This window comes from Haliotis rufescens, unplaced genomic scaffold (assembly GCF_023055435.1).
Source record: "Haliotis rufescens isolate VD_foot unplaced genomic scaffold, xgHalRufe1.0.p SCAF_44, whole genome shotgun sequence".
Taxonomy (NCBI): Eukaryota; Metazoa; Mollusca; class Gastropoda; order Lepetellida; family Haliotidae; genus Haliotis; species Haliotis rufescens.
The window spans coordinates 2,030,182-2,050,476 of record NW_025964157.1 but is presented as its reverse complement, the minus strand read 5'-3'; the positions used below and the strand labels follow the sequence as shown (position 1 = coordinate 2,050,476).

Sequence of the window (20,295 nt, the reverse complement as noted above, 5' to 3'; positions counted from 1 at the left end):
GAACTATACTCTTTAGAATGTGATTGTTTGGCAGCAGCAAAAGCAAGACCTTCACACCCTCACTCAACCATCACTCACTCACCCACTCACTCACTCACCTTTATCGGGTGGTTCCGTGTCGATAGAAATCTCCCACATGGGTATTTTTTCACAACAACGAAGTGTGAACAAGTTTATAGTGTGCACACCTTGTTTCCAAGATTTTTGGGGGCTTTCGGCTTAATTAAGGTCTAGCTCGTGATATTTACCTTACGGTTTTCCTTCTGCCTAAGGTCCAGCATCTGTAGCACTAGCCGTCATATTGTAAACGAGACGCCCGTATGTCCAAGTTTCCATGTAGTGTCTGTCTACAGTGTGCGTCGTTTCTATATTCCAGGTGTGATGCTGATCGTCCATGGCGGGAAGGCCAGACGGAAAGGGACGCTCGCTGGAGGAATCGTTCTTGTGTGTCTCCCAGTACTAGCAACGATAGGTTTATTAGCTGCCTTTTTCGGGAGGAGAAGAATGCAAAAATTACGTGCCCAGAATGCTGTGACAACCACAGACCCCGTCTGAGAGTTATCTGTTTGTAAGGTGTGAATGACGCAGATATGACTGTCTCCGTGATGACATGTATGACTGATCTGAAGATGCTGAAGATGAGGCATCAGTTCTGGACTTTTATACCTGGTTGCTGTTGATGGACTATGCCACCAGTGGACACTTTATATCAGCAGACAAGACATTGACCGTTTGTCAGTGCATCTTGTTCACGTTGGTCGTGTCAGTGACATCGATGATACATATGAATGATCCGAAGATGATGAGGACGAGGCATCAGCTCTGGACTTTTGTACCTGGTTGCTGTGGAAGCTACAGGAAATGAGGACTAGTCCACCAGTGGACACTTTGTATTATCGAACAAGACATTGACCGTTTGTCAGAGACCTTGTTCACGTTGGTCATGTCAGTTACAACGTAGGGATGACATATATTTGTGCAATGGAGGAAGAAGACCAAAGGTCAGGGTAGTGATATACACACCGTGCGTATGTTGAGTACTATTAATCAACTAGTGGAGGGACACACATAGACATAGGCATGTGCTGTCCCGACAGGGAAGATTTAGTGAACCGCTCAATAGGTCAGGCCACTTGGGAAGAGCTGTTTCTGGCGCCACACAATCACAAGGCCACAACCCGCATGGTGTGTTGATGATTGAACAATACTCGTTTACAAACTGTTGAAAAAAAGCAACGAACGTGCAAAGTGTAAAAAAGGCAATCAGTATTTTAACTCATCAAATTATGTACAAATGGGTATCGTCATGGTGAAAAAATTGGACTCGAAAGTGTTCGGGAAACAATGACATAAGTTGTCTGCTTTAGTGCTCAGAAACAACCAGAGTGGACAACCAAGTTATGTACGGTTGTTGTGTCACACGGGGTCAAGGTCGTGGCCATTGTAAAAAATGACACGTACAACGATTCTCGTCATCTCAAGCATGGTGATATGAGGGACTCGCTATTCACATACTTAACTGGAGATATTTACCACGCTTGGATAGGTCAACAGAACTTATTTATGAATTCTTTGATTCTATTATTTCACAAAAAGGAACAAAAGAACGTTTGATTTTTATATTGAGACATTCTGTTAAGAAAAAACCTGAATGTACGTTTATGAAGACTGATATCATAATAAAACATGACATCAACCAGTAAAACACATTACAGAGGCGCTCTGTTTGGATGACGTTGTGATCATTGAGACCAACCTGATCATTGTGACTTTTGTAGGTGAGATGCTAGTTTAGTGAACTTTGGTAAAGCTGTCCATTTGTTCCAAGGGAACATATTGTCGGACTTAAGTTTTTGACAGGATTCAGTAAGCAGTGTGTGGTTACAACAATCGTTTATTCTGTGTCCACTTTCAGATCATGGGAGTCGACTGCAACCCGTGTTGTACAACCCAATGTATTGCTCAAACAAAAGTTCTATGTGTAATCGTTTTTGTTGACCTATATTAACCCATTCTCTTTCGTTGGATCAAGTGTTTTATATACACAAGCATTGTGAATCTTTGAATCTACTTTTATACTCAAGCATCTTCATATCTTTGGATCTTGCTTCATACTCAAGCATCTTCAAATCTTTGGATCTGATGTTATACTCAAAGATCTTGAATCTTTGGATCTACTTTTATACTCAAGCTTCTTGAATCTTAGGATCTTGGATATTATACTCCAGGATCTTGAATCTTTGGATCTTGGCTGTTATGCTCCAGGAACTTGAATCTTTGGATCTTGGATGTTATGCTCAAGGATCTTGTATCTTTGGATCTTGGATGTTATACTCCAGGATCTTGAATCTTAGGATCTTGGATGTTATACTCCAGGATCTTGAATCTTGGATGTTATACTCCAGGATCTTGAATCTTTGGATCTTTGATGTTATACTCCAGAATCTTGAATCTTGGGATAATGATCTAGTGTTATTTTCAAGCATCTTGAATCGGTTGTAATTTAACCTGGTAGCAGTCCCCTAAGATAAATTCGAAAATTGTTCTTTATAAAAAGTTCCGAAACAAACCCCCAAGGCTACATGTATATGTCTTTCATATGCTCTGTCACTGAATCAACGGAAGCCTAGGTCTAGAGAGGTTTTGTCAGGGAACTGTGATGTGGGAACTAGTCACTTGGATCAGAGGGTAATACGTATGAACGTTTGAAACAGCTTATCGCGTGCACAAGTTCTGGAGGAACGGACAAATATAATGACAGTAAAGACCCTGTGTTTCTATTGTGTAGAAAGTAGGGGTAAGCTTTCAGTGTTGTAAATTTAGCCTCAATGACCATCCTTCAAATTCACCTCCCAGTAAGTAAGCACGAAAACTAGTATACATATACAACTATCTTGATGGCTCAGTTTCCCTGCTCACTGTTAACTGACAAGCATGATGCAGCATCGTCTTCATCTTTCAATGGCCAAGATATGAGTGACATTCGTTCAATTTCTGTTCTCTTTCAATACTTCGGTACTGGTACTGGTACTGGTACGTCGAGCAGGCGATACACTATTAGGAAGGGCATGGCTTTAGCATGTAGCTCTACAGATGACGTTGAAATCCATGACAAGCCCGAGTTCATAAAATATGCACTTCCTTCAAAAGGATGTTACTTTTAAATATGCCTCAATTAATTTCATGTCTAATATTTCGCCTGACTTATTATATCTCGTTGCTAAGTAACGTGGTTTACTGTATACTGTGTAGCCTATAGGTAAATAAACACTGATCAAGTATGTATATTTTGTATGTATAAAGTTTTGTTTCCGTGGTAGAATTCTTACATTTCAGCATGCTAGATCATTATTTACATAAGAATTAAAAACATGAAACGTCACCATTGTATGATCGTATATTTTCAAAAAATTAATTTACATTGAGAATATTGATTAAGATATACATACATGTATTATCAGTTATGTTTTTATTCATTGCGGTCCTATTTTAAAATCAGTATTTCCGATGGATATTCTTTGATGTATATATATATTGTATATTGTATTCAGCATTACCATATGTATAAAAGAACCCTGCTGTACAGTTCTGTGATAGAGGCGAGCGGGTTTCTATGTGTAGACAGCCAGTTAAAGACGCCGTACACCTAACACGGAAACATTTCAAAACTGATATAGAGTTTATTTCTTGTGAGATTTATATCATTTTTTACATGTTTATCAATGAAATGATTCGAAGACGACAGACGGAAAACTTATTTTCATATGCCGTGGACGTGAACAGTAGGTTGATATGTTTTAGTTTCGTGTAGTTTATGTCACGGTTCGTGTTGTTGTCGTAGGCCACGTCGCGTGAGTGGCAGACCACGTCGGGCGTATCGCTGTCCACGTCGGGTGAGTCATGGCATGGTAGGGGTCAAATTGGCGGGAGCCTGCTACCGAACTACTGATTCTCATTAAGTACCGATGTGCGTTAATTAAAACAATATTCACTCGCTCAATGAACGAGACACACGCCCGTATGGCAGTCAGGCCGTGTTATGTGTTCCAACGAAAGAACGAGTGATGTACGTCCCTCGGTCGACTGAGGTTCGTTGTGTTGTATGTGACGACTTGCTCATGTTATCTGTCTCGATCGTTTACTCAAGATGGCTATTTTATCTGGATATGTTCCTCATACTCATGTTCATGAATAAACAAAACTGAGATGTTCTGTGAGCGTGTTCACTATTTTGTCCAGATTGTTTTTGTTTGTTTGTTGTTTAACGCCACACTCAGCAAAATTCCAGCTATATGACGGCGGTCTGTATAATCGAGTCTGGCCCAGACAATCCAGCGATTGACATCATGAACATCGATCCACGCAATTAGGACACGATGGCATGCATCAACCAAGTCAGCGAACCTGACCACCCGATCCCGTTAATCGGTCTGACGCCAAGCATCGTCGCCTCTTACAGCAAGCATTGGTTGCTGAGAACCTATCCTACCCCGGATCTTCTACACGGAAGTATACACTGGAGTCAGGTAGTCAGGTGTCATATTATGTTGCATAATTCATAATATCATCATTATGATGATATGCAACTGAAATATGCATTAATAACAATCTACAGCTCCAAAAAACATTGAGTTAACCAAAAACGTCAACGCCATGGATTAGCTGCCGATGGCGTAAGAAGCAAGATAGTGGTGAACAAAGTCAGTGATAACACCAGGTGTTTGCGTCAAGTGTAAGTATGTCTTGCTCTCCCGGTAGCAGCCCCCGTCTCCCAATTGTCCAGCAAATATATTTATGATATCAATTGCTGTAAATTAATCCTGTCGGAATCCCCCAGGTATTGATTGTCGCCTATTGGGTTCATTCATGAATTGCGGTAATAGAGCACTGTCGGTATAAAACTGTCATTGGTGAGACACTGCAGGTACACCCATGTGTAGATCAGGGTTCAATGTTCGCAAGCTGTATGGTCAAAGGGAGGTAATTTAGATATATCGACGCGTAGATGTCAATACCAAGAGAGACAACTCTTTCATATCTCGGCTGCACATTTACCGGTTTAGCTGAATAGCCCCCTCCCTACCGCTACTGACCTCATACGCAGACCCCACCTACCGCCACCACCCTCCACCCTTTGAATCTCTGTCTTCCGCCACTACCCACCACCCCCTAAACACCCATCGAGTGCCTCTACCCACCACCCCCTAAACACCCATCGAGTGCCTCTACCCACCACCCCCTAAACAACCGTCGAGTGCCACTACCCCATCCCTTAAACCCTCGTCTAGTGCCACTAACCTCCACCCCCTAAACCCCCGTCTTCCTCCACTACCCTCCACTCCCTAAACCCCGTTTAGTGCAACTGTCCTCCACCCACTAAACCCTCGTCTGGTGCCACTAACCTCCACCCCCTAAACCCTCGTCTAGTGCCACTAACCTCCACCCCCTAAACCCCCCGTCTTCCGCCACAACCCTCCACCACCTAAACCCCCGTCTTCCGCCATTAACCTCCACCCCGTAAACCCCTCTCTATTGGCACTACCCCCAACCCTCTAAACCCACGTCTAGTGCCACTACCCTCCATCCCCTAAACCCCAGTCTAGTGCCGCTACCATCCACTCCCTAAGCCCCCGTCTTCCGCCACTACCCTCCATCCCTAAACCCCCGTCTTCCGCCACTACCCACCACCCCTTAACCCCCGTCTAGTGCCACTACCCATCACCCCTTAACCCCCGTCCATTGCCACTACCCTCCACTCCCTAAACCCCCGTCTAGTGCCACTACCATCCACCCCCTAGATCCTCGTCTTCCGCCACTACCCTCCACTCCCTAAACCCCTGTCTAGTGCCAATAACCATCATTCCCTTAACCCCTGTCTTCCCCGACTACCCCCCACCCCTTAACCCCAATCTTCCGCCACTACCATCCACTCCCTAAACCCCAATCTTCCGCCACTACCCTCCACCCTCTAGACCCACGTCCTCCACCACTATCCATCCACCCTCTCACCCCCTTCCTCAACCTTGACATACACACGCTCCGTAACAGTGACCTTTACACCGGCTAATGTTCTCCAGACATTACGGATACATTAAATCACATGTGTGTTAATGTTGTGATATATGTATATTGATAGAGCCACCGTGCAGGTTAATGTGGGTCCTATTATCTATAAGGACGTTATGGCTCGCCAAGGGCAAGGGCATTTAGTGGTCAACACGAAGTAGTGTCCAGTCCAGTCTTAGCAAGGTCAAGATGAAACAGTTTAACCTTGCAAAACAGTTTGCAAAATTAATGAAGTTTCAGAATATAGAATATCAAGTTTATAGTGTCAAGTTTAACGCAGCTTTGAACAGTATTACAGTTATATCACGGCGTGTCAGCTTAATGTGGGAGGAAAGCCCGAAGTGATGCAGGTCTCAGACGTTTACCACTTCGCTGAAACCTACGAGCACGGGTATGGTGTTGATAAACCTAGAAACATAATCGGGGCGAACAGGGACTCGAACCAACAATCATAGGTTTCTGGCGTGCCCAAGGGACGCAACTCTGCACAGCGAATGGCGGCGCCTTAGACGACTGGGCCACCTGTGCCCACCCACCCACCCAGCCTGTCATTTTGGAACGCATGGTGTGGATGAAGGAACATGCAACAATCACAAACCACAAGAAAATCACACGAAAAAGCCAAATCTTATTTGATTCAACGACAAGATCATACCGTCTGCCATGCCCTAGTATAATCTATCAAACTCTCACATTTATCAGTTATATTAATTGTGACTTTTTCTAAATTCAGGTAAATAATGTGTAATCACCCTCAAATCAAAGGGAGATCATTGAAAACAATTGTTCCTCAAGCGTCTTGTTTTTTAAATGAACCTTTTTGTTCTAATTATTTGGTGGAGACTAGATAAAAACTGGCAGTTTGAGCAACAAAATATTGAAATTGGTGAACATAATCATGTATGAGACAAAATGAATGAGTGAGTGAGTATGGTTTTACGTCGCTTTTAGCAATATTCCAGTAATATCACAGCGGGGGACACCAGAAATTGGTTTCACACATTTTACCAATGTCGGGAATATGAGACAAAAGAACATAGAGTGAACATCATGTGTTACATAGCAACCCATCAGCCTTGGGTTATCAAGTACTCCCACAACGGATTTTGTCATCATAATTTGCAATGTCCGATACACGTTCCTAAGCATATATACGGCATACATACAGTAAATATGCTCTAAATGGCCGGGATCAAAACACAGTTCGATATATCAGTCAGTTCGTTATAAGCGTGTTCGTTATAAACGTAGTTTATTGTATTTATGTCAATCTTTCGCTTTCGCAAAATGACGTCTGGGTCAGGTCTTGGCAATGGATATCGCAATCATTACAAAATAGTTTGTCGAGGAGCAATTACATAGTACGTTTCAAGGAGAGCATCCGGTCTCGCGACGACATATCGCGACGACTTAAAAAATGGGCTCCTTGAAGTGAAATCACTTCAAAACACTTCACAGATAAGATCACAGATTCGTTATGATAAGAACAACAAATCTTGAGTTTATATAGTTAGCGATTTACTGACACATTTACTTTTGTTTTTGATTTGTTTGGTTTCATGAGATGACGTCGGTTTAGAAATCAAACAGTTTCCATGTCTCGTCACTCGTTATGCCATTGATTGGACATCCGATTGTCATTAAACAGTTCATGTATTTCCAAGCCTCAATAAATATCCACGAAATTAAACCACCCAAACGCTCCCTGACAGATTTGATGTATAAAAAAACATAATCAGCTCGAAGACATAAAATCCATGAAAAAATAATGTTTCGTCTGTTAGGACAAACATAAATCTGACTATCTACACAAAGCAGGCTTGATATATTTATATCGAAAAGCTCCAGAGAACTGTCTTCAGATAATAGCGTCACTTGTGTTAGCTACAAAAATAGCTGCAATTAAACACATATATCCACAAGAAACGCAGGTGGAATATATCACTAAGACAGTCATGTGACATGTATAACCTGACGTCACATCAATCACGTGACACGGGCCGTCTCTCCTGTCAAGGGATTCGGCTTTGGTGTTTAGAGAAGGGAAACATCTATTTAGACATACTTGCTCGGATGTAGGTTTATTGGGCAGTCGTGCGCTTGATACATTCGTGTTCTGACCTAACGTGGCCTGTTTAGCCCAGGTATAGCAAGATGTTCAGCATGATGTTCTACAGATGATGTTCTACAGATGGTGTTGAACATGTTCTACACAGTTTTGTAATAAAAATGACAATGCATTTGGGTTTTTTATAAGACAATTAAAACGTGTATCGTGGGTAGAATATGTATTTTATAGCTTCTAATATTTCGATTAATTCATTCATTCACAAACCAACCGTTAATTTATTAAATCGGTTTTTCGCTTGCGCCACTGTTTAATTATAGCTGAGAAAAACCTATAAATGAAACGATCACACCATCCATGGATGTTAATAACAAATTGAGTAAAAAATGACACATGTTTAAAGCGTAATCAGGCAATCAAAAGTTATATAAAGTGAATCTTTGCATGCCGGATTTTTCAGGATGGCGTTACCATAAGCATCTCATGCGCAAGGAAGGATTTTACAACGCAGTATTGTTTTATCAAACTATTCACTTCCAATAGCAAGCATATTATGAGGTAAATAGACCACGGTATGAGTAGAGGTAAAAACTGCCCTAACATGACCATATACGTGCTCGTGTATCCGCGGGAGTTAGACATGATCGAGGAAATACAAGTACCATCACACCTTTCCTTCTCGGGCAAGTATGTTTGGTGAATATTTTTCCAGCGAAATGTCGTCATGACCTGAACAGATTCAGAAGTTTAAAACGGATACACGGTAACTTAACACTAACATTACATAGGTTTTCATATCTAAGTTATTGAATGCGATTCCAGTAAGGAATATATAAAACATATATGTATGTTAAGAAATTTACAAAATAATTACATGACACGGATTAATCATGTTTCAGCTTTATCTTCAGGGAGAAATGATAGCAGTTACATATTATATTATGACACCAGTGAATCTCACCACTTTTTATGTATTTATGGTGTACAAGAAGATTTGTGAATTTATTTACAAATGTGTTACTGTATTCTGAATCCAATGTAAATGCTTCAGCGTGCATTAAACATGTAAACAGTCCGTGGCATAGGGACAATGTATGACGTACATCCAGAACCTCTGAACCCAGAGGTGATAAACAGTTTCAAGACGTCTCATAATCATTGCTTATCTCGCAGAAGACATAAACAATGTTCAACTGGCATGTTACGTAGCTGAAATGTTAAGATAACGTCAAACACGATTCTCAGTTTTCAAGCACATGTAGTGATATAAAAGAAAAAAATCCCTACCTTGAACCAGAACAAGGTCTTCTGAATGGTGAACTCTTGTTTCAGTATCCCTCTGTAGAACTTGATAAGATGACATACACCGCCAGCCAACGGCCGTTCAACTAACACTCTCCTTCCCCCTACACTAGGACGACTAAATATGGTTTAGAAGACTCTAGTGTCATAGGAGCCCAGGGCAATCTTGCCATGATACATCGCATACGTTTGAGACAGGCCCCGGGGCCAATTGTGATGTCTTATTCAAGCACAATAATTCACAAAGCTGTGCTGTTGTACTTGGGGTCTCCTTGTAAACCTTGTCGTGTTGTAGTTGGGATAAATGTCTGTAATTTTCATTATTTCTGTAAAAATTATTAATGTGTTCATTTGTAAGGGGTGATTTGATATTTTAACAGTAGCGGTCACCTTGACCCTGATAGAAAGATAAATTAATGTTGCTTGCACTGTTTTTTCAAGAGGTATTTGTCATTCAAGAGGTCATTTTCGTATCAAAGGTCAGGGGTGTCTTAGAAGGATAAAGCTTTGGTTAATACAAGTAGAAATGCCAAATGACCAGTGTGGTCATGTTTCTGGCAATGGAAAATATGATTTTATAAAGTTTTAATATTTCTTTGGGACCTTGTCGGATATTGCACACCCCTAATCTTGTTGTTCCTATGTAAAATATACAAAACTAAGACAACTTGCTTGCTCGTGTTTTAATAAGCTGGAATCAGGTTGAACCGAAACACAAACAAAGGGAACATAAGTTCAGCAAAATTCCAGCTATTTGACGGCGGTCTGTAAATAATCGAATCGGGACCCGACAATCCAGTGATTGACATCATGAGCATCGATCCAAGCAATTGGGATGCGATGACGTGCATCAACCAAGTCAGTAAGCCTGACCACCCGATCCCGTTAGTCGCCGCTTACGACAAGCATAGTCGCAAGCATGGGTTGTTTAAGACCAATTCTGATCCTGATCTTCACGGGTCTCCTATTCTAAACCGATATGTTTTGTACAGCATAAGATAGGTGAGGTGAAATGGGGTTTAACTTCGAATTCGCGCGCTGAGACATATTAATCTGATTCCGAGTCACCCAAACCTTGTTTTAGCTTCTTTATGCCGAGTTTCAGGCAGGGTAGAGGCACGGGTGACCCAGTCGTCTAAGGCGCCGCGACTCGCTGTGCAGATTTGCGTCCCTTGGTCACGCCAGAAACCTATGATTGTGGGATCGAATCCCTGTTCGCCCCGATTATGTTCCTAGGTTTATCAGCACCATACCCGTGCTCGTGGGTGTCACCGAAGTGGTAAACGTCTGAGACCTGCATCACCTCGGGCTTTCCTCCCACATTAAGCTGACACGCATTGATATAACTGGAATACTGTTTAAAGCGGCGTTAAACCCAACTCACTCACTCACTCACTCATTATAGGACAATAAATTAACTTTTCCACTTCAATCAAGAATTCATTACAATATTCGCTTTAACATCCTGGATTCCTCCTCACTTTGAAGTCGAATAAAATTCAAAGTACACCACGCACTTAAATACACTTCAGGGGTTTCAATTCCGTGGGGAATTCCCTCTACTGCGATATCATGAAACCAAAATAACGGAAAACGACATCTGAAAATTAGGAACATCGTAAATCTCGCCATTATTGACACATTACTTAATCACCATCCACGGCGCTTTTTACAGTATGTTATGAAATCAAAATATGGGAAACGAACGCCGAAGTGAATTCGCCATACTGGACTGTGTTCATAAAATAACGTTTCACGGATGCGGTTATGGGACGCCTATTCCATCACGTATATTTCAAACTCAGCTACGATACAGGCATCCCTGAATTCCTCAAACATTTCAGAATCAATTGATAGATGTTCTTGTCAACAATACAAACTGTCTAGACCAACTAAAGTGAAATAGATTAGGTTTGAAAACGAACGCTGTACACGAGAAACTGAACTTAGCAACGTTCTTACATTGCAGGATGTTCTCTTATTCTGAGAGATCCATTCATCTATTCGCTGCATACAATGCACTGGAATAGTATCGAAGCAAGAATGATGGAATTAAAAATAGGTACATTACAATGATTTGGTAAATTCAAAAGAAATATGTCAACGTTTCCGCCCTGCGTAAGTATTATCTCACGTTAAATAAATAAAACTCCAGTTGATTAACAATGAATTATGTTTTGTATTTCTGGAATAAGAACAACTCTGTTTTGCGTAAGTGTGAAGGATATTCCCGCAACTGGGTCACTGCATATTCCATTGTATTCGGTAACTTAAATAGCCTTAAATGTGCATCACAGTTAAATTGGGGCCCCTTAAACTTCATAATACGAATTTATAAGAAATTAATTAGGTATTGTGTTGCTTTACTAGAGCGTAAACGTTTTAAACAGAGTAAGTTAAAATCGCATAAACGCCGGAGCTTTCTTAAATGAACGACACCATTTGACGTGCATATGTTTTTTCACATTTCTTGAAATGACGTGAACACCAACGGACTACTTCCACGTTCACAGGGAAACCCTGGGAATTCCCTTGCACGGACACATACAGAAGCGTTGTTTTTCATAATTTAGACCCTTTTATGAAATACATATCCGCTATCGTAGTATAGACTCGATCTACAGCAGTCTATGAACTTACATGTAAATACAAGCCCGTCTTCATGCCGAGAAAGGGGCGATCGGCTAGCCTAGTGGTTAAAGCGTTAGCTCGTCACGCCGAAGACCCGGGTTCAATTCCCGACATGGGTACAATGTGTGAAGCCCCGTGATATTGCTGGAATATTGCTAATAGCGGCGTAAAACCGAACTCACTCACTCATGCGGAGAAGGACTCTATCGTGACCATGAAACTACACCGCCCTTAACGAGATATCGAGATAACGGACTTTGTGTTGAAGACTACTTTGTATGTTTGTTGCTCAACGCCCCACTCAGCAATATGCCATCAAAACGAGGTCGTTCTGTGAATAATCCAGTGACTGACATCATGAGCATCGACCTACGCAATTTGGATATAACATGCATCAACCAAGTCAGCGAGCCTGACCACCCCATTCCAAAAGTCGCCTCTTACGAAAAGCATAGTCGCCTTTTCCGGCAAGTATGGGTTGCTGAAGACCTATTCTATCCCGGATCCTTACGGGTATGAAGACCTGTATCCCGGATCTTCACGGGTATGAAGACCTGTATCCCGGATCTCGAGCTCATTTCCGTCCCCTCGAGACGTTGTAATGGCCGCGTCTCTGTCTCAGTGTCTCTGTGTAATTGCTGTAACCCTTACACTGATGTACTCGCCAGTATCAAAGCAATTTACGCCAGACCCGGTATTGACATTGCAAAGTGAGTTATTACCCTACTCCATTGTAGAGCGTGTCGCTCTGTCTCCTGTTGCCAGTATGGGTTTTGTATGATAAAACAGTGATCGGACGAATAAGTAAATACCTTTTTCTTAACTTTCAATAGAATAACATTTACACAACCTTATGTGAAGCACACTTTTTTCCGTTAGTATATACTAGTTACTTGAGTAAGAGAGGTTTTGCAGTGAAACTAGCTGGGCCAGTCTATAAGCCCGAGACATGGCTACTTTTCGGAGTTTTATAAAATTATGTTATATCTTATTACTCCACAATAAACTGACGTTTAAAAAACAATTCGGATCCTCAATTGTAATTCACGTTTAAACTTTACACATTCACTTTATATCATTGAATACAATTTGTTGTATTTGTGCGACATGTTTCACTACGATTTCATTTCCATGTTTCACGTTATAAACTAATCAGACACAAAACGACTATGTGTACTTTCTTTTGGGCGTCAGTTTAGCTAGAAAATACCGTATTCAATGTAATAAGCGCCCCGCTCTAATAAGCGCCCACGGCGATATTTGCTCATATACTGGCTAGTGAACAATCCCAATTAGCACCCTTCTGATTGATAAATGTACACAAGGCTATTTTTTCGAGCATAATTAATACGTTTGTTATATGCACCTTTAATTATGGGCAATTAAATTCTGGAAAAATATATCTGTCGTTTATAAACATTTCAGCATAAACCACGAAATTTACGCTCTTTGAACTAAAAAATATATATTCTAATAAGAGCCCCCTATTTCTAATTTTGAGAGCGCCCTGGCGCTTATTATGTCGAATACGGTAGGCGAGTGCGGCGTTAAAAATCACTGTTAGGCGGTGCTGAATTCTTTCCGAATGGAAATTTAACGATTGCCTTATTCACAATGTGGGCATTGATATTTTTGGGAGAGTCTGTGATCATAGTAGTAAATAGCCCATGTAATTGAAATGTACTGACCCAAAATTTAAAGTTGATGTGTTTTCAGTATAATCAGTAATAATGATGGACATTAACGTGCCAGTGTTTATAATTCTGTTTGGGAGTGATTGAGTTTGGTTTAACCAACTTAAACAGTATTCCAGTTATAACACGGCGTGTCAGCTTGATGCGGAAGGAAAACCCGAAGTGATTCAGGTCTCAGACGTTAAACGCTTTGGTGGAACCGGGGTAAGGTGAAAATCGAACCAGGATCCGAACTCGTCATCAAAAGTTTATGACGCGCGTAAAGGGACGGAACTCTGCACAGAGAATTGCGACGCTTTAGGTGATTGGGCCACCCGTTCTTCGATAACTTTGATCTTCTCGCAAGTGCATTGTATGGCGGCGCATTGTACACGTGCTGTACTGGACCCGAATTATTCCGGTTGTATATCGTGAGCCCACTGAGATGCCATGCCGCAGTTCAACATAAATATCAGGGGCAATGGTGTAGCCTAGTGCTTAAATCGTCCGGTTTGATTCCCAAGATGGGTAGAATGCGTGAAACCTATGTCTTCCGCAGTGACATTGCCAGCGGATTAAAACCATATTCACTCACTCACTCACTCACTCACTCACAACCACCTACCCACGCACCCATTACCAGCTCATTCATTCACTCTTACTCACTCACTCAAACCACCACCCACCCACACTCACTCACCAAAACCCAGCCAGCCACCCACACTCACTCACTCACTCACTCACTCATTCACAACCACCTACCCACGCACCCGTTACCAGCTCATTCATTCACTCACTCACTCACTCAAACCACCACCCACCCACCAAGCCACACTCACTCACCAAAACCCAGCCAGCCAGCCTGTCAGCCACACTCACTCACTCACTCACTCATTCACAACCACCTACCCACGCACCCGTTACCAGCTCATTCATTCACTCTTACTCACTCACTCAAACCACCACCCACCCACCAAGCCACACTCACTCACCAAAACCCAGCCAGCCAGCCAGTCAGCCACACTCACTCACTCACTCACTCATTCACAACCACCTACCCACGCACCCGTTACCAGCTCACTCATTCACTCTTACTCACTCACTCAAACCACCACCCACCCACACTCACTCACCAAAACCCAGCCAGCCACCCTCACTCACTCACTCACTCACTCACTCGGAGCACTATAACTCGCCTGTAGCAGGAATGTGGTTCTAATAACACGACGCATTAGCGTTGAACGCTGTGTCTTTGTCACGCCAGCTCTCCCAGTGTTTCCCGCAGAACTCCAACATGTGTCGGTGTGTGGCTTATCTCTACTGCATGGACGGAAACGACGTCGCCTCGGGCGCCCTCCACTGCGGACATGCATGATATCATAAGACTGCGACTTGTTACATGGGTCTGTCACGATCATCTGTCTCGCTGACAGATGTGATACACATGACACCATACGTGCTCTAAACAACCCAACAGAGGTATTGCTGCCTGAAGTGGAGCATGGGATAGCATGTACGTGGCACTTCTTGTTGTTGTTGTTTTTGTATCCACAAACGGGACCAAAAAAAATTGTTAAAATTATTAATGAATCAAGAGGACAATACAAATGTAAATTGTGTCTTTGATCAGTTATGATTTATAAAGAAAGAATATTTTCAATTGCCGTTGTCATTCATTTTAACGGATTAGAATGAGTGCGTGAGTATGGTTTTACGCCGTTTTTTAGCAATATTCCAGCAATGTCACGGCAGGGACACCAGTTAACGGATGAGAAACATATAACGAGTGAGAGTATTAATATATTTTCTCTTTATCAAATCACAGCTGTTGAATTATATCTTGGTAGGCAACTCGACACAGGAATAAGCACCTTCTTCAATGAGCATTTGTCACTGTAAAGGGGGTTGGGGAGCCTTGTCGTTAAAGCGTTCGTTCGTCACGCCGAAGACCCGGGTTCGATTCCCGACATGGGTACAATGTGTGAAGGCCATTTTGGGTGTCCCCCGCCGTGATATTGCTGGAATATTGCTAAAAGCGGCGCAAAACCAAAATCACTCCCTCACTGTTACTGTAAAGATCGTCAGCACTGCAGGAATCCGCCCTTTTTGTATAGATTTAGTATTTTTAGCCAAATCGACCGACCCATACAAATGGAATGTGATCAACCTTACACATTTCTTTTCATTTTATCAAGTTAAAATATTGTTGGAGGCAAGCCCAAGGTCACGCAAGTCGTTACCATTTTGATAAAACCCACAAACACAGTCACGATGCTGACATGCAAAGGGTCGTGATCAATACAAATACGTGTCAAGGATTCAAACTCAACATTAGCGGATCCTGCATAACTATGGGGCGCAACTCTGCACAGTGATGTGAAGCTCCTTGTGTAGAACCACTGGGCCCAGGCAACATCTGGTCTGGTTCCGGAAATATGACTTAAACAAAGGGTTAAACAAAAGTTAAAACAGAATCACATTTCGTGTTTATATGCATATGACTTTGAAAAAGATTCACATAGTTAAAACAGAATCACATTTCGTGTTTACACGTATATGACTTTGACAAAGGGTCACATCAGCTAAAACAGAATCACATTTCGTGTTTATATGTATATGACTTTAATAAAGAGTCACATAGTTAAAACAGAATCACATTTCGTGTTTATATGTATATGACTTTAATAAAGAGTCACATAGTTAAAACAGAATCACATTTCGTGTTTACATGTATATGACTTTAAGAAAGAGTCACATAAGTTAAAACAGAATCACATTTCGTGTTTACATGTATATGACTTTGACAAAGGGTCACATAAGTTAAAACAGAATCACATTTCGTGTTTACATGTATATGACTTCAACAAAGAGTCACATAAGTTAAAACAGAATCACATTTCGTGTTTACATGTATATGACTTTAACAAAGGGTCACATAGTTAAAACAGAATCACATGTCGTGTTTACATGTCTATGAATTTAACAAAGGGTTCACATAAGTTAAAACAGAATCACATGTCGTGTTTACATGTATATGACTTAAACAAGGGTTCACATAAGTTAAAACAGAATCATATTTCGTGTTAACACGTATATGACTTTAAGAAAGAGTCACATAAGTTAAAACAGAATCACATTTCGTGTTTACATGTATATGACTTTAACAAAGAGGCACATAAGTTAAACCAGTATACATTGCGTCAGAATGTTTATGCAGCTTTCAACCACTGACCACTTTGGTGAAACCTACGAGCACGGGTATGGTGCTAACAAACCCAGAAACATAATCAGGGCGAACCTGGGACTGGAACCCAGCAAGTCTAACGGACACAACTTGGCCTTAGACGACTATATCCCCCGAAACTGCTCTTGTTAATCTACGACAAAATCATCTACCGATGTCATAAACGTAGCATGTTATACGTGCGCAGATATTTGTTTAAAATATCTAAACCAAATAAAAATGATGATTATTTCTAAAAGAACATTCAATCCCCAAGATGGACTGAGTGCCAAGTGAATAACCACTAACTGAGCAGTGCGATTAAGGTTGTGCTGGGTCACATCCTCAATCAGTTAACGTCACAAAGCGCAATTTGGCAGAATTAAGTAATCGAAAGAGATCTGTTAGTGTTCACAGAATTGTGATTAACACAAGTAGCCCTCAGTGTGATCGACTGGAGTTGTTCAAACATTGCATCCACTGTATATGATGGATCAGTTTTGGATCAATGACGAAAAATGCGCGAAAGGAAAATGTTAAACTTTGCCTTGGCCTGACAGAAGGGATAATTATCCACTGAAATATTTTTTCTGTAGATCTGTTTTTGATAACCCAGAAAAAATATCTCCGTTTTAACTCTTTATATTCCGCAGAACCCGAAAACGTGGATTTTCTGGATTCCGGCTTGTAGGTACGCTTAGAGCAACAGCAGGCGATAGTATCCACGTGTTGTTGCTTGTTGATCAACTATAAACAAAAGGTGTTACACGTGTTTCATATTACATCATTTATTATTTTGGATATGTAAATATTCATGCACACAACTGTCCTTTTTCCTCATATCTGACAGTGCCACCGGACAGTGAGTGAGTTGTGTTTTACGCCGCAAGGAGCCACATTGCCAGATCGTTTTAATGGGGCGCATGGTGGGCTTAACATGTTGTAACCACTTTTGCGACTACGTTAACCACCAGGCCACCTATGTAACCAATTTCACCAGACTATACTTTCAAATATATCTCATTCACAATACTATTATTGTCGTTATGTAACATAGCAACCAGTAAAGAGTTTGACCTATCAAACAGACACCTTTCATCGTTTCATCGAAATTGACGATGTAATGACTTTTTTCACATAAACAAATATATAAATGTTTTGTTCGATCAACTATAATTCATTCAACATTCAACTGGCAACCATAGCGTCATTAAAATGGATTATTTCGTGCATGCTGTTTAAAATGGCATGCTCTCGCCTGTGCATGTTCTAAAATTAGAGATTGTGCCAGACAAAACATCACAAAAACATTACTATTATTGCTTTTTCGCTACGCTGTGTCCCACTGGGAGACATCGACCATAACGACTACCATTGATTGCTCTGACAATGGCACTTTCTTCACACAAATGACTGCCGTTACCAACTGGGGAAACTGTAAAGCCAACAGAATGAGCTTTGTTTCCTACTGGTGTTTATGACGAGTGACAGAGCATCCTCATTCCTGTTGCCTTATCAAGAATCAAATAATACTGCGTCTAGCCAATAACCTCTGCCTGGACCCTTATCTTCTACGCGTGGTAACTTACACCCTATACAGCCTAACGCATAGATATGGTGAGTGAGTGAGTGAGTGTGGGCGGGTGAGTGGGTGGGTGGGTGAGTGAGTGAGTGAGTGAGTGAGTGAGTGAGTGGGTTTTGGATGGGTTCTGGGTGAGTGAGAGAGTGTTGGTGGCTGAGTGGGTGGCTGAGCGGGTGCCTGAGTGAGTGAGTGTGGGTGGGTGGGTGCGTGGGTGAGTGAGTTAGTGAGTGATTGAGTGAGTGGGTTTTTATTGGCGAGTGAGTGAGTGAGTGTTTTTTTTATGGGTTCTGGGTGAGTGAGAGAGTGAGTTGGTTTTATGATTGAGTGAGTGAGTGTGGGTGGTGGTTTGAGTGGGTACGTGAGTGGTTTGGTTTGAGTGAGTGAGTGAGTGAGTGTTTTTTTGTGGGTTCTGGGTGAGTGAGGGATTAAGTGGGTTTTATGAGTGAGTGAGTGTGGGTGGTGGTTTGAGTGAGTACGTGAACGGTTTGGTTTGAGTGATTGAGTGGGTTCTGGGTGAGTGAGAGAGTGAGTGGGTTTTATGAATGAGTGAGTGAGTGTGGGTGGGGGTTTGAGTGAGTACGTGAGTGGTTTGGTTTGAGTGAGTGAGTGAGCTGGTAATGGGTGCGTGGGTAGGTGGCAATGGGTGAGTGAGTGAACGAGTTGGTGGGTACGTAGGTTGGTGACATGGGTAACTGAATGACACGTCATGTCAGCTAAATGTTGGAGAAAAAGTGAACCTATTGATTACCTTTTTAGCGAAAATATAAGCACCAAACCTCGTCCCATAATTATAGGAAATTATTGCTAACCCAAGAGCACATGTGCTTACAGACCAAGGTTCATAAGCAGAGGAATCATAGGATCCTGGCACGAATAAGGGACGCAACTGCGACATCCGTTTGTTTGTCACAAGTATCTACATGCATGCATGACCTGACGAAACACCGTCATTAGTAGCACAACAGGCAGGCATTCACATTAGTTTCTTAGACATTCGCCTCTTTTTAACTGGATGCTACTGTTAAGATAATGACATAATTGAACTTGTTGTGTGGGAGGGAATCGTGTTTAATTTACACGTTTACCAGCTCGACGAAACCTACAAGCAAGAGTAGGGCGGGTCTAAAACTCATGACCAGCGGATCCTCCTTGCAACCAAGGGACGCAACTCTTGTGATATTTTAGGCCACCATTGTTTCAACAACAAGAACTGTATATGTCAGTGAGTGGCTCGAAACAGTTCCTGTAACTATTGTGTTTCGAAGAAAGGTACTGCTGGTTGAGAATAAATTTGATAAAGTTCCTTGTCTTTGCTCCTAAAATAACAAAAACGGACATCCCCTTCCTTGTTTATCTAGGACAATGCAGATTTCATTGACACTACCAAACATCCGTGAACAATGAGTGAGTGAGTGAGTGAGTGAGTGAGTGAGTGAGTGAGTTAGTGAGTGGATGGGTGGGTGAGTGAGTGGGTGGGTGGGTGGGTGGGTGAGTGAGTGAGTGAGTGAGTGAGTGAGTGAGTGAGTGAGTATGTGAGTGGGTGAGTGAGTGAGTGAGTGAGTGTGTGTGTGAATGAGTATGTGAGTGAGTGAGTGAGTGAGTGAGTGAGTGAGTGAGTGGGTGAGTGAGTGAGTGAGTGAGTGTGAGAATGAGTGAGTGAGTGGGTGAGCGAGTGAGTGGCGTTCTGTACGTGTTCCTTATAATTGAACAACCACACCAATTATTTAAAAAAAGAGGAGGATATTAAATT

The 20,295-nt window shown here is 41.8% G+C and overlaps 2 protein-coding genes across 4 annotated transcripts in view; one reads left to right on the top strand and one right to left on the bottom strand.

Moving 5' to 3' along the window:
• Window positions 1-4,212, top strand: part of LOC124136058 — a 28,161-nt gene extending 23,949 nt beyond the window's left edge. For both annotated transcript variants that reach the window (XM_046501829.2, XM_046501828.2), the window contains exon 3: window positions 377-4,212. In XM_046501829.2, the coding sequence (XP_046357785.1) occupies window positions 377-555 (179 nt within the window). In that variant the 3' untranslated portion in view covers window positions 556-4,212. The remainder of the gene's footprint in view (window positions 1-376) is intronic.
• Window positions 1-9,558, bottom strand: part of LOC124136057 (myogenesis-regulating glycosidase-like) — a 126,737-nt gene extending 117,179 nt beyond the window's left edge. For both annotated transcript variants that reach the window (XM_046501825.2, XM_046501827.2), the window contains exon 1: window positions 9,422-9,558. The gene's annotated coding sequence lies outside the window, so the exon portion shown is untranslated. The remainder of the gene's footprint in view (window positions 1-9,421) is intronic.
• Window positions 9,559-20,295: the final 10,737 nt, after the last annotated feature.